This window comes from Anser cygnoides, chromosome 12 (genome assembly GCF_040182565.1).
Source record: "Anser cygnoides isolate HZ-2024a breed goose chromosome 12, Taihu_goose_T2T_genome, whole genome shotgun sequence".
Classification (NCBI taxonomy): Eukaryota; Metazoa; Chordata; class Aves; order Anseriformes; family Anatidae; genus Anser; species Anser cygnoides.
The window spans coordinates 12618703-12631082 of NC_089884.1; the positions used below are offsets into that span (position 1 = coordinate 12618703).

The window sequence follows — 12380 nt, forward strand, 5'->3', positions numbered from 1 at the left end:
TCAGATAAAATTTTATTATACAGGAGTCATCCCCACTTTTTGTTAATGTAATAAACGTGGCAGAAGAAGACAGGGGAAGATAGGAGCAGGAAGATGCTGAGAAATTGACCAAAGCAAGGATTAGATTCACCAGCTTTAAATGCAGCAAGAGATTTCATACAATCTAAAAATGAACACAATCCATATTTAATGTCTGTTTTGTTCCCTTTACAGAGGACAATTGCATAATTGCTCTGAACTCCAGTACTGACTAGAGCTGTATGCTGATGGTGCCGACGCAGTTCTTTCTAGTGGGGATGATGTCTCATGACTGGTGCATTTCTCAGAAGGAAGAGGTGTTTTGTGAACAGTGTGACTGTTTCCTTTACTCAGCTGTTGCAGCAGGAAGTTGTTTATGGACACTAAAGACCTGGGAAAGATTGTGGCAGAAAAAAGATTAAAATGGTGAGCATGCATTCATTCAGTAGAGGGAACCTGCTACGACTAGGAACATTTTTCCAAAACTGGTATACTGATTTCCATTTATTCAAATTCACAAACAAAAAGCTGAAATTTGTACTTAAAGCTCTGTGTTTCAAGACAATCACAACCACAGCTATGACTCATTTCAAGATTTCGTGCCTAACTGGCTTACAATGATTTATAACCGACAGCAACCATTCAAACCGTGTCGTAGAGATTGGTAGCGTGTGCTAAAACAGCTGGAAGCCGACTAGCAGAGTACTATGATTGCAAAAGACAAAGACTCTGGTCTGCGATTTTGACCAGTGACACTTTTTCTAAAAAAAGCAGTTTCAGCACACACAGAATATCCCTGATTTTCCACTCATTGAACTGGCACTTTCATATCTTGGCTTAAAAGTCTGTAACCTCAGAATAGCTTGCTCATGTGTCAAAGCCCTGAATTTGTGGATTTGCCACCAGTGCAGGGGTACTACGATAAGCACACGTGAACTAGGACTGGAGGAGTTCTGCTGGGACACAGGTGCCACCTCCTGTTGTGACACAGCTTGTTCCGTACCTGAGGCCAGCCCCTACCTCTGGCTCTCCTGCAGAAGAGCCACCATATCCTGGAGTCCGGTAAGTTGTTTCACTTCCAGTCTTAGGAATTCCACCTGGGAACTCAGCTGGTCGTTTTTCCAAAGCAACTCATCTTAAGGAAACACAGTGAGAAGTCTGAGCAAAATCACCAAAAGCTTGTAAACACATTTTTAACAAAAGTAACTCCTGATGCTAATGCATAACAGAATAAGTTGTTATGAGCAATATTAATAACAGCCACAGTTATTATTACTATCTCTTTTGTTCAAACCCTAAATTGAACCTGTTCTAGGCACATTTTTGGATCAAAACTTTTTTGATGTACTGCTGTACTGAGCATGCCTCTAACAGGAAGGGCTGCTCTGAGAGACAATGGGGATTGTGGGATCCAGGGGCTGGGGGTTACACGAAACAAAAATCACCACAGCAGCCTGTGAAGGGTTGTGGTCCTTTGTTACACAAAGCCTTTAAAACTCAGGGCTGAAGGACTGGCTAAAACGCATCCTGCAGCGACCCTGCAGCATCCAGGGCACAGAACTGTATGGCTGCTGCTACGGGGCAGCTCAGAACAGATGCTCAAACTTGTGAGGCTATCTCCAATTACACAGCAGCTGTCACCATGTATACTGGCCACTAAAGTGCTGGACAAATGGAGATTAAGTCTTGGACCACTGTCAGTTTTTCTGTAGGGCTAGGGCAGACTGAAAATATCAGAAAACCATCTTCAGTTTGTTGGGAAGCTTGTGCTGGTCTGTCAGCAGTCAAGGAATCCATCCAATGATGTTAGTGTTTCCTTGTTACATTACAGTAATCTTGTTCTTATTGCACAGTGTATAAAAGCTCCTAGAAAAGGCACACATGGCATAGTTGGTACTGGCGTAAGGCATGAATGGTTGCATTGTGACCGTTCTTGCGAGCCTCGTAAGGCCACATCAGCCACCATTTACTTGATGTACCATAGCCCAGGTGGCTATAAATGAATCCTTCCACTTCTAAAAGAATAGCTTGTACAGCTGCTAAGGAGAAGACCCCAGTTTCATTCCTTACTCTTTGTAATCATTGTGAGCTTACCTGGAAGCAGAAAAAAAAAGTAATTTGAACAGTCACATTGCTCACAATAAATTAAAGCTAAGTCGTTTGGCCCTACCGTACATGGACGCTTGGTTTCTTTGGATGTGATAACCAGAAGCAGCAGTGTGATCCATCTTGTGCAACGTGGAAGCTGAGACATGGCTTTCCACCAGCCCTTTTCCTTGCTGCTGCAGCAGGTATTCCAGTTGTGACAAGACAAGATAAAACAAACAACAACAAAAGACAAAACCAAATCAATACCATACAAGAAAACAACAAAGGGTTGCTGAATCAAGTTAGTGTTAAGAGAAATGAAGCCCTCTTCTGCAGTTTTGCCAGTACCTGGTAAGTTCCTAGAAGCCTTTCCAGTGACACTGCTGAGCCCTCTGAAGAGCGATAATGACAATGAGTGTAACACGGCATGAATTTAAGCGAACCCTTATGTCGCTGCTTTGAAGTATTTGTTTGGAACACACTAAAGAAAAAAGCCACTTTCAAAGCATAGGTGTACAAGAATAACCTAAACAAACAGTAACATCTGAAACACAAAAAGATATCCAGGCATTTTGGCAGGGAGCTTAGGTGATGTCAGAAAACAAATCTAAACAGAAATGTTTCTATGGATTTCTTTTTTTCTTTTTTTTTTTTTTTGAGAACTAATTGGAAACAGATTTTAGGTTTGGATTTAAACATATCCTTGCAGCATCTGCAATGCTATCCCCGTGCTATGCGTTTTAGTCTCAAGGAGTACAAGTTTGAGGCTGTGGAGCAAAGGAAGGAAAAACCTGGCATCCTCCTGCTCACGTTATTGCCACGGGTTTAGCTGGTGATCTTGAGAAAGTCATTTGACATGGCTGTCCTGTTTTTTCCTGAGATTTTTAGTCAGTAGACATCAAAGTAAATTAAAAAATCGAAAGAAAGTCCTACCCTTTGAGCTCTCCTCTTTCTGCCCTCATAAATTAGCATCTTTTGCCCTACTGGGACAGAGCTTTGAGAACAATGAAGAGCTCAGCACAGGTTAACATCACAACGGGATGAGCCGGGGCTCTTCTCCAGGTGGACCGCGCAGATCTTGAACTCCCAGTAGGATAGGGATCTTACTGAACCCTGTCATCTCATTTGCTGTCTCAGTGTGTTAGAGTAAGATCCACTGAGAAAGAAAGACCAGTCTTCCACTGGATCAAGACATTAATTCATTTTGTTGCATCTCACAGCCACGCGTTTGTTAAATCCAACCTGAGGAAGGGAGCAGGAGCACTGCTAGAGGCAGCCTAGTGGACCAGGACTCATCCTGTCTGTGACAGGCTGCGATAAGATCATATGGAGTAAAACTAACCCACAGCTGAAATACATGTGCAACATCTGGGAAATGCAGTAATTTGAGCAACTATGGCACTTGGCCCTGCATGGAGGATGATAAGCTAAAACTGTTGCTAGAAGTCTTGCTGTGGAGTAGACAGACTCACATCTTTTCTGGGTTGGACATGAGACAAAAATCAGTAGAAACAGGCCTGCGGAGGCAGGATGATGAATGTTTGTTTGCTTGTTTTCCTGGGAACCAGAAGAAGCCAGTATGCAGCCAAACAGCACCTCTCCGTGGCAGCTGCCCGACCAGCACAGACACTGTTAGATAAATAATGCTAGAAATGGGTGCAAGATCTGGAAAGAATTACAAACAGGATGAGCAAGAAGGTGTTGGTTGATCCCAGCACCTGTGAGAAGAAAAGGCTTCTGACCTGCCTTGCTAAGGACAAGAGGACTACCGTGTGCTTTCCGCCCTTATTCACCCCAGCCTCAAGGGGAAAACGTATCAGGACTTCACTGCTATCTCAGAAAAATTAGAGCAAGCCCAAAGCCCTAACTAGAGCCACTCAGAGATTTTCAAACAAAAGTCTTGCCAGGAGGTATCAGTTCACTGAACTGGAGATACTTGCAACCAAAATATTTGAGTCTCAACAAACTTCTACTACGAAAAAGGTCAGGGAGAGCAGAGACCTTGTGGGGAACCTCTGCTGCCCTGGCTCAAGGCAGGCGTTAAGGAAGTGCTCTTATTTCAAGGTGCCACAAATTTGATACTTCCCAGAAGAATCAGCCTGTTGATCCCAAATATAAAGAGCAATCAGAATGCATGACTGGAAATCCTACTGGAAGATGTCTTTTCTCGATGTAATTAAATCAGGTGATTAATCCTTTCACAATTTCATTATTACAAGGAAGTTATCCTCATTAAAAAGTTCGTGATAAGGTCATTTTGTTACTGAATTTCCATTAGTACACTGACAAAGAAAGAGAACTTAAACCACCTACCGCAGCAGAATCCGTTCTATCGAATTGTTCAGTATATTTAAGCTGAGTCCTTTGGACTTTGGGATTGTTTCTAGCTAAGACTGAAGAGGAGTGTCCAGCTGTCAGATGAGCATCCTGCTGTGGAGCAGTACAAGCCACAAGATGGAAAAGCAAGTTTTGGGCAGGAACTACAGAGATACAAAAAGATTTCAACAAAAATCTAAAAACTATGGTGTTTTCATACATAACATTCTGCTAAGGAAAGAGTAGAACAAGGTCCCAGAATATCAGACTTGCAGTCAATAACAAAAAAAAAAAAAAAGTAAAGAGGTATGGTGAAATACATTCCTGACTTTAAACACAGATTGAGAGAAAGCAGAAAAATGTTTAAGATGAAGTGTTTGCATCTATATGAAAAGCTTACCAAGAAAATCCTTGTTAACCAGGAGAGATCCAGGCCCGTTCCAGTGACAATCCACCAGCTTCAGGAGCTGCTGGAGGACACCTGTAACCTTGGACTCTTTTTCACTTCCAGTGGCACTCTGACCTTCTGTGACAGCAGTATCATTACTTAGCTCACTGGAAGACTAATGAGAAAAAGGCAAAGCTATTTACTTTCTCAGCTAATGTCTGCAGTACATCTGCTAGCACCTCCTGCCTTAGCTGGACACACTTAACAGGTGTTTATGCACATACTTTTCCAACTGGGCACAAACAAATTAGAGGCACAGGATGAAGCTGAGTTTATGTGAAAGCATACACAAATGATCTCCAGTGAACCTGCATTTTGTACAGTTTTTCAGTAGTGTACTGAAAGCGTACTTTTTTTCACTCCCTGTGCAGTAACATCACGCTGAAAATTCATGTTCTCTGTCCTGAAACCCCTTTTTCAGAATCACTGTTGTCCCTAGGCTCTGTCAGAGATAGACAGCCTCTCCCACTGCATGTGCCTTCAGTTCCAGTAGCAAAGTGGGTGCCTGTTATTATAATTAATGGCAGTGACATTTATATAGTTCATTATCACACTTTTATATTTCTTTTCAACATCCTATGGCACTGAAAACAAACTGAAGACATACATGGACAAATGGACAAAATTGTCTCTGCAGCCAACTGAATGGTAAATGCAAAGTTAGTGATGATGCAACACAGGATTTGTCCCAGGGCTTTGCGTGTGAATGGGACGAACAGGACACAAAAGAGAGTCCACACAAGCCAAGAGCTAAAGGACAGGTGCTCAGAGGCTTGTATAATATATAGCGCGATAAAGGGATGGAGCAAATGGTTATGTAAAATGTCTGCCTGTATTGCTCTGAAGCATAAACAGTTTAATATTGAAGAGACCACCTCATCAGGCCCATTTGATGCTTGTCCTATACTCCTGCCTGTTATTCCTGTACTGAACACAGGAAATGACCTGTATAAATGAAGACATCTCCCCTTAACTTGGGATACCGAGAGACAGAAAACCTACTGTCTCATTCTTACTTCACTGTGAAAAAATGGTTCTTGTTATAATTCTCTCTGCTCTTCAGTGGTTAATGTTCGATCGTTGATGCTTGCGCAGGCCCCCCACTATGTGCTGCTGTAGCAGCCTAAAGGCTCCTAACTTATGTCAGCCTGAAGTAGCTGGGGGGAGGATGAACAGTGAAGGCAGCAGAGACACTAGGGAACTACTTTGTTCATTGTGGCTTCTCTACTTCACATGCACACAGAAAAATAAGATGCACATCTCACCACAGTGGCTGTAAATCACTGCAGATTGAGAGTGCTCTTTGGTGATATCCTAAGGTCAGTTAGAGGTGCTCAGGACAACTGTACAGACTGCTTGCTGAAAAGTTATCACAGTACTGCCAACACTGGCTCTACAAAGTTCAACTGCTTTTAGACTGCTAGAGCAGCAGTGGATGGTTTTAGATGGTTTTGTGCTACTGGCTTTTGAAGATGCAGAAGCTATTTCGTATTATCTGTACAGAACATTTTTATACTAGGAGATTTCCATTAGCATCTCAATTTACACGTATGTATTTGTGAAGAACAACAACGACAAGTAATACAATACTTGCCTCCTTGTGAGAGTCTTTGAAGCAAAGATTAGGAGACACTGGGGAATGCAGGGTCTCACTTTGCTTATATTCCGCTCTAGCTGGGCTGGAAGACCTGCGAGCTGCAGGTTCTCTGACCTTCTGAGGTACTGAAGATACCACAGCTGGTTTCATCATTATGGACTTCAAGTTCTCCAGTAACACTTCAGCTGATAATGAAGTTGCATCTCTGAAGCCTGCAGATAAAGTAGAAAAACGACTAGAGAAGAACTATGGATCAGAGGCATGCAGGTATTCAGACCTGTGGGAAAGAGAAGAGCAAAGCAGATACACTTTCTCTAATGTTTTATCCTTGTCTCCTCTATGAAGTGACTGACACAGCAGCAGTTTGACTATAAAGGACCATGTCTTCACAAAGGACATCAAGGCACACATTTTCAAAAGTATATAGGGGATTATACCTTTTAAACACCAATGTCTTATTGATTTCAGCATAAACTAGTCATCCAAATGCCATCAAGGATCTGGGTTTTTGACAGTGTGTCAATAAACTGGATAGAAGTGTGCATTTCACTTAGAAGATTACTAAAATTCATCTATTGACCACAGATTTTGGAAATGAAATACATGAAAACAACTTCATAATAGTCTGAGATTAAGAAAGAAGAAGCCTCTCACAGGTACTATTTTTTTTTTTTTTTACCTGACTTGATGTTTAAAGGATTTCCATGTTTAATTTCTGTCTCAGTGAGCTGTGTGAGTGTACTGCCACTGGCAGTCTGCGAAGACGTATTCATTTCTGTAGGAAGCCTCCCACCATAATCCCTGTGGCCCTCGATTTTCTTGCCACTCTGAGGTTTCTGGACAAGGTGCCCGTGCTGAGGAGAAGAGGTCACAGAGACGTGGTAAAAATCATCAAAATTGCTTAGCCTGGCATCTCTGGATGACTTATTTGTGTTATTTACATTTGTGTCACTCAAATTCAATCTCTTTGTAGAATATATATCCTGGCTAAGTTCACAGATGCTAGACTTCTGAATTGTGTCCGTCTCTGGGGAGGAGCTGAAAGTTTTACTATCTGAGAAGACCACATGCGGACCTCCTGCTCTCATTTTCCCTGAGGAGCACAGGGATGAACGCAGTTGTGAGCATGATGATGGGTCTGGAAAGAAGTAAAAACATTACAGTGTGAAGAATAAAACTAAAAACTGCAACACAGTCACATAAAGCATATTTTGACTTGTGTTTTCCTTCCAACCCTAGATAAGAGAAAGAAACTAGACCTCTTAATAACACCTGTATCCACAGTACGACTTCTGCTGCTGCTGTATCCTGCTGCTAAGATTCAGTACAACAAAATGAACACTCAATAGACTGCCAAAACCACACACATTTTAGGGTTTTAGGATTGCTGGAATCAGTGTAGAAAAGTCATTTCAGTATGTCAATACGTCATATGCAGAAAGGGAACACTCGATTTGCCACCATTAGGCAGAAATTCACTTGGAAAATTCAATCTGAGTTAGACTTCAGTGCAGAAATTGGTAAAACACATTAAGTTAGCTCCTTGTGGCTTGATATGCATTAGAAGAGAAATCACTAGAAGCAGTGAGAATGTTTTTTCAGGTGAGATTAAAAAAAAAAAAAGAAAGAAAGAGTTGGTCTGACCATGGAGATAACACATGATAACAAAGATAGGTCCTTTCCCTAGCAGTAAAATCTCCCCAGCATGGGACAGGCAGGCGGACCTCTGTCCTTTCCAAATCTCCATGAGCTTCCATTCTACTATCTGCGAGAGCAACCCCAGACAGCACAGTTACCCACCAGGATTCAAGACTTCCCTAAGCTTTAGGTTCCTTCGATGGTTTATCTCCTTTTTGTTTGTATTTTCCAAGTGACTATTCTTCGGAATACAACAAGAATGAGAAATCCCACCAGTCTAGTTTGGGATCAAACCCCAAGTGAGCACAGATGCATTCTCTAAAGATTTACAGTGTGAAATATTTAGCTAAATATCGGTAAAGCTCATAGCATAGGCACTGTTTAAACACAGAATCTGTTTGATAGCAAAGCTTTTAAAGTGTGAATGGATCAAACTGGAGAGAACAATATTGACCATCCAGCCTCCTGTATAACCCAGGGCACAGGACTACCCTGAATTAACCATACACAAAAAATCCAGCCTTGACTAAAATATTCTCAGTGTCAAAATCTTGCTGTATTGATTATACAACAAAAAGTACCAGTTTTTGTGCCGACATCATTAGATACTGAAGACATCCTTCTGCTTACTGCGTGGCTCTTCATTATATTCTCCCTAGAGCAGCAACATAAAATAGTTGATTTAATGGAATTTTAAGTGGAGTCAGGTATAAAACATGAGTCAGAGCAGCAGAAGCTGGTGGATAACACAATTAGACTCTTTACTTCCACATTGTACCATGGCGCATGAGAAAACAGATGAAGACACATCATGCTTGGATGTACAACCCCCAAAATTAAGACAAATGTTAAACTTCAAAGCAACTGCTACACAAAACCAAACTTCTCTTTGTCACTCTACCTTCTGAACTGAATAACGGTTGTTTTGAACATAAAAGAGTGGCTGGTCCCTCAGCAGTAAACAGAACTAGGTTTGGCTGACTTGATCCTACCTTGTTCACAGTTAAGCTAATGGAGAAATTTTGACCCCACTGTGACTCCCAGTTTTTCATGAAATCAGTGGGTGTCAAGAACGAGTACAAGCAATAAATAAAAGCGGATATATTAAATAATTATTAATACAATTATATATAACCAAACATCATATAAAGTTATAATAAAATATTTATAAAATATTTGTTTATAGATTGTATAATTAATTATCCTTGTGTTCTATTTTTCAGAAAAAAACTTTCCTCTTTTCCACCTTATGCTAAAATATAGTCTGGCAGCCCTTCCTTCACCCTCCCTGGAACATCTGTCTTCTAAAAGCATCCAACAGTGTTTCATTATAGTTGTCACTTTTCTGCAGGCAAGCCTACCAGGAGAGGACAACAGAGAAACTGGCAACCCTGAAATCAAAAACCTGATACACAAAATCTGCCTCAGTAGCAGCTTCCACAGGCTAAATTGCTACCTGGAAAGATATTTAAAAAGTTGTCTTCATGACAGCTGAGACTTCCAGTAATAATACACAGACCTGGTAACAAGTGAACCTAAAAACATATGAGACATATATTCCTACTGCTGAGGTGTGGCACAGTCCCAGAACAGGGTTATTGTTTCATACATTTACTTATATATTAGCATTTAATTATTTATTAACTTCTGTTTATTAATTTATCAATAGTTATTAATAATCCAAAATGATTTTTTAATGTTGTCTGCCATTGTTTAGCATTAGTGAAAACAATTACATTAAAAGCCTTGAAAAAAGTCACAGATTGATTTTTTTTTGTTTGCTTGCTGAATTGGTATGAACTGTTAAAATAATGGTGATATGAACATTTCCAACCTATCTGTTTTTCAGTTACTTTTCACATTTGTGAAGCAGCAGCTGTTTAAATTGCATTTCTAATAACTTACCAGCTTTGTGCACACAGGTGTAACCCGTGAGATCAGCTCATTTTCCCAGCATACGCCCAGACCAGGTGAGAAGATGGATGCTGCAGTGGAAGATGTGGGTTTCTTTGTCTCACCAGTCTCTGAATTCACTTTGTTGTCTTTCATCTGGATTTCTAGAACATGATTCATTCAGCTGAAAAGTAAGGTGAGCTACTCTGAGTTCTTCCTGGTAACTTAGAGTGGGGTCTTTATCTAAAGCCCTTCTTAAAATTCTTCCCCCCCCTGTTTTTTTGTGAAAACTAAAAATATTGTGGGTTAATGATGATTAGTCAGGTAATGAGATGTTGTATTCTAATTTTTTTTATTTTTATTCCTCACCCTTACTTCTCACCTTCTTTCTATTTTATCTAAGAGAAATGACATGAACAGAATGTGATTAACAAAATCTATCAAATTACCATTGTGATAATCTGTTTTTAAGATAAATCACCACTGTGCCTCTTCCAATGGGGTGCAGGAGGCTCTTACAGGGAACCTCACAGCTGAGCTCCCTTGTCCGGTGGTGGTCACAGAGGTCAGAAAAACATCAAATGCTGGTAAAATACGCCCTGAAGTCGCTCGTGACAACTGATTTTAAAACAAAGCCTCTCCAGAGCACACACGTCTTAATATTAGAAGATTAGCATGCAGTTTGTAACTACACTAGTGAATTTAAATGGGATGTGATCACCAGGTGTAGAAACACTAACAGTGTCTAAGGAGATAGGCTTTCACTGGCTTAAATAAAACTGAGGGTCCTTGTTCCTGAATCACTTCTCAATTTGGAATGTGTAATGCCACTGGGGAAAAACACCACCACCACGAAGTGATGTTAGAATCACTATTTTCCACAATAATCGAGGAAATGGAAAAGAAACTGAGGTGCACCTCTGTATAGATAACAGCCTTTTATTTTACAGACTTGTCCTAGTGTCTTTTGTAATCAGCTGTCTCATTTTTTGGGTCAAACAACAGAAAACTATTTTGTGAACCTGCTGAACCGAGGCAGCCCCTGGGAGCAGCAGCAGCAACCTGTTCTGGCTCTTCACCTTTTAACCCATCTTCGCAGCCGCAACTGAGCGTGTTTGATCAGAGACCGCCAAGGGTAAAACAAGAATCCCTCTGGGGTCCCTTTATATTTAGGGTGGTCTTTTTATCGTGCTTTATAGTACAAGTAGTACTTTAGAGTTCTTTGCCTGCACGTATCTTGTGGTTAGCAATGGTAGCAGCAACAGGATTACGGCTCCCTTTTTGCTGAGGAGCACCGAGAGCTGGTGTCCCACAGACGGGGCACCCCTGCAGCCCTACACGCCCCCACTGCCAGCATTCCCGGCCCCATCTTTGCCGCACCGAGGCACAAGGGGGTATCGCTGGGCTCCAGGCCCCTCACGCCCCGACCCCCAGCCCCTCAGCGCCCCCGGCTCCCCCTCAGCGCCCGGCCGGTACCTGCCTCGAGCCCGGGGCACGGTGGCTCCCGACGCAGGCCTCGCCCGTTGCCCTCCCGGCCGTTGCCCGGCACCGCCGCCTGAGGCGCGGCCGCCATGGTAGGGGCAGGGCCGGGGGAGGCCCCGCTCCCCTCAGCCGGCCCCGGGGCTGCCTGTGGGGGGCCGGGGGCTCGGTCCTCGGCCCGCGGGCTTCGGAGGCTGGCTGGAGGAAGCGGCCTGAGGGGGGCTGGCAGCGGGGAGGCGGTGTGCTGGTGAAAGATGGGGTGGGGAAAAAAAGTCCTATGGCAGCACCCCCAAATGGGTCACTTCTTGCTGGTTTAGTGAGCTCGATCGGCCTGAGGTCCCGGTGGCCATCAGAGCCCTCATGAGGGAGCTGGGAGCAGCTGCGTGCATGCTGTCTTCTGCTGCCCCTAAATGCTGGGAATGAGCCTTAGAAATACCCAGATTTTGGTCAGTTTTAAAAATTAGGTTCCATCTTGCTCGCTTGACCAGATTTTTCATGTTTTCTCTGCAAATATTTGTGTTGAACTTGCCAGGTGGCATCAGTGTTACGAAGCTGATGAGAACACCTGTGGAAAAGCCGAGGCTAAGAGCACTTTGAGGCCAGCGTAGCTGTGGTTCCCCAGCATTGCCACGGTGACCACCAGCAGCACCTTCTTCACCTCAGTTTTGATTTGCAGCTCTCTCGCGAAGCTACGGTTCTTACGTTCATTAACAGTTATTTTTTTCCGTCCTTTTCCAGATTTCCTTTTGACTCCCTGTCTGTAGCCACTTGAATGAGAAACAGCCTAAAAATACCACATATCTTCCCCCACTTGTTCCTGCTGCAAGAATCGCATCCTTCATTGTCAACACAAACACTGTCTCCTTGGCTTTTCAGACTAGCCACTGTGGCTAAGGAGCGCAG

At 42.6% G+C, this 12380-nt stretch overlaps 2 protein-coding genes across 12 annotated transcripts in view; one reads left to right on the plus strand and one right to left on the minus strand.

Annotated features, from left to right (window-relative positions):
• On the minus strand, positions 1-10149 carry LRRC36 (leucine rich repeat containing 36). Of its 4 annotated transcripts, XM_067004486.1 has the most exons (10): positions 10011-10149; positions 8687-8760; positions 7409-7605; positions 7147-7321; positions 6465-6679; positions 4823-4985; positions 4420-4586; positions 2189-2300; positions 1039-1153; positions 1-409 (listed from the first exon to the last, which is right to left on the minus strand). In XM_067004486.1, exons 2-10 carry the CDS (start codon positions 8748-8750, stop codon positions 208-210), a joined length of 1410 nt encoding a protein of 469 aa, XP_066860587.1. In that variant the 5' UTR covers positions 8751-8760; positions 10011-10149; the 3' UTR covers positions 1-207. The 4 variants fall into 4 exon arrangements, with proteins under 4 accessions (XP_066860587.1, XP_047934654.2, XP_066860585.1 ...); XM_048078697.2 differs by having other exon boundaries at positions 2189-2297; positions 7147-7605; XM_067004484.1 differs by having other exon boundaries at positions 7147-7605.
• The window catches only part of KCTD19 (potassium channel tetramerization domain containing 19), a 20345-nt gene continuing 18037 nt past the window's right edge, over positions 10073-12380 (plus strand). For 3 of the 8 annotated variants that reach the window (XM_067004469.1, XM_067004473.1, XM_067004472.1), the window contains exon 1: positions 11745-11923. In XM_067004469.1, the coding sequence (XP_066860570.1) occupies positions 11888-11923 (36 nt within the window). In that variant the 5' untranslated portion in view covers positions 11745-11887. The other 5 variants (XM_067004474.1, XM_067004475.1, XM_067004471.1 and 2 more) reach the window with 5 other exon arrangements.

What these genes read in the sequence shown, in the direction of transcription:
- LRRC36 (XM_067004484.1), bottom strand. Translation starts at nt 8,750, where the DNA reads ATGAAGAGCCACGCAGTAAGCAGAAGGATGTCTTCAGTATCTAATGAT. An exon ending in TGATGTCGGCACAAAAACTG is followed by an intron (nt 7,606 to 8,686) that starts GTACTTTTTGTT and finishes ACTTCTTTCCAG; the next exon opens with ACCCATCATCATGCTCACAA. An exon ending in TCAAAGACTCTCACAAGGAG is followed by an intron (nt 4,986 to 6,464) that starts GCAAGTATTGTA and finishes TTTTCTCATTAG; the next exon opens with TCTTCCAGTGAGCTAAGTAA.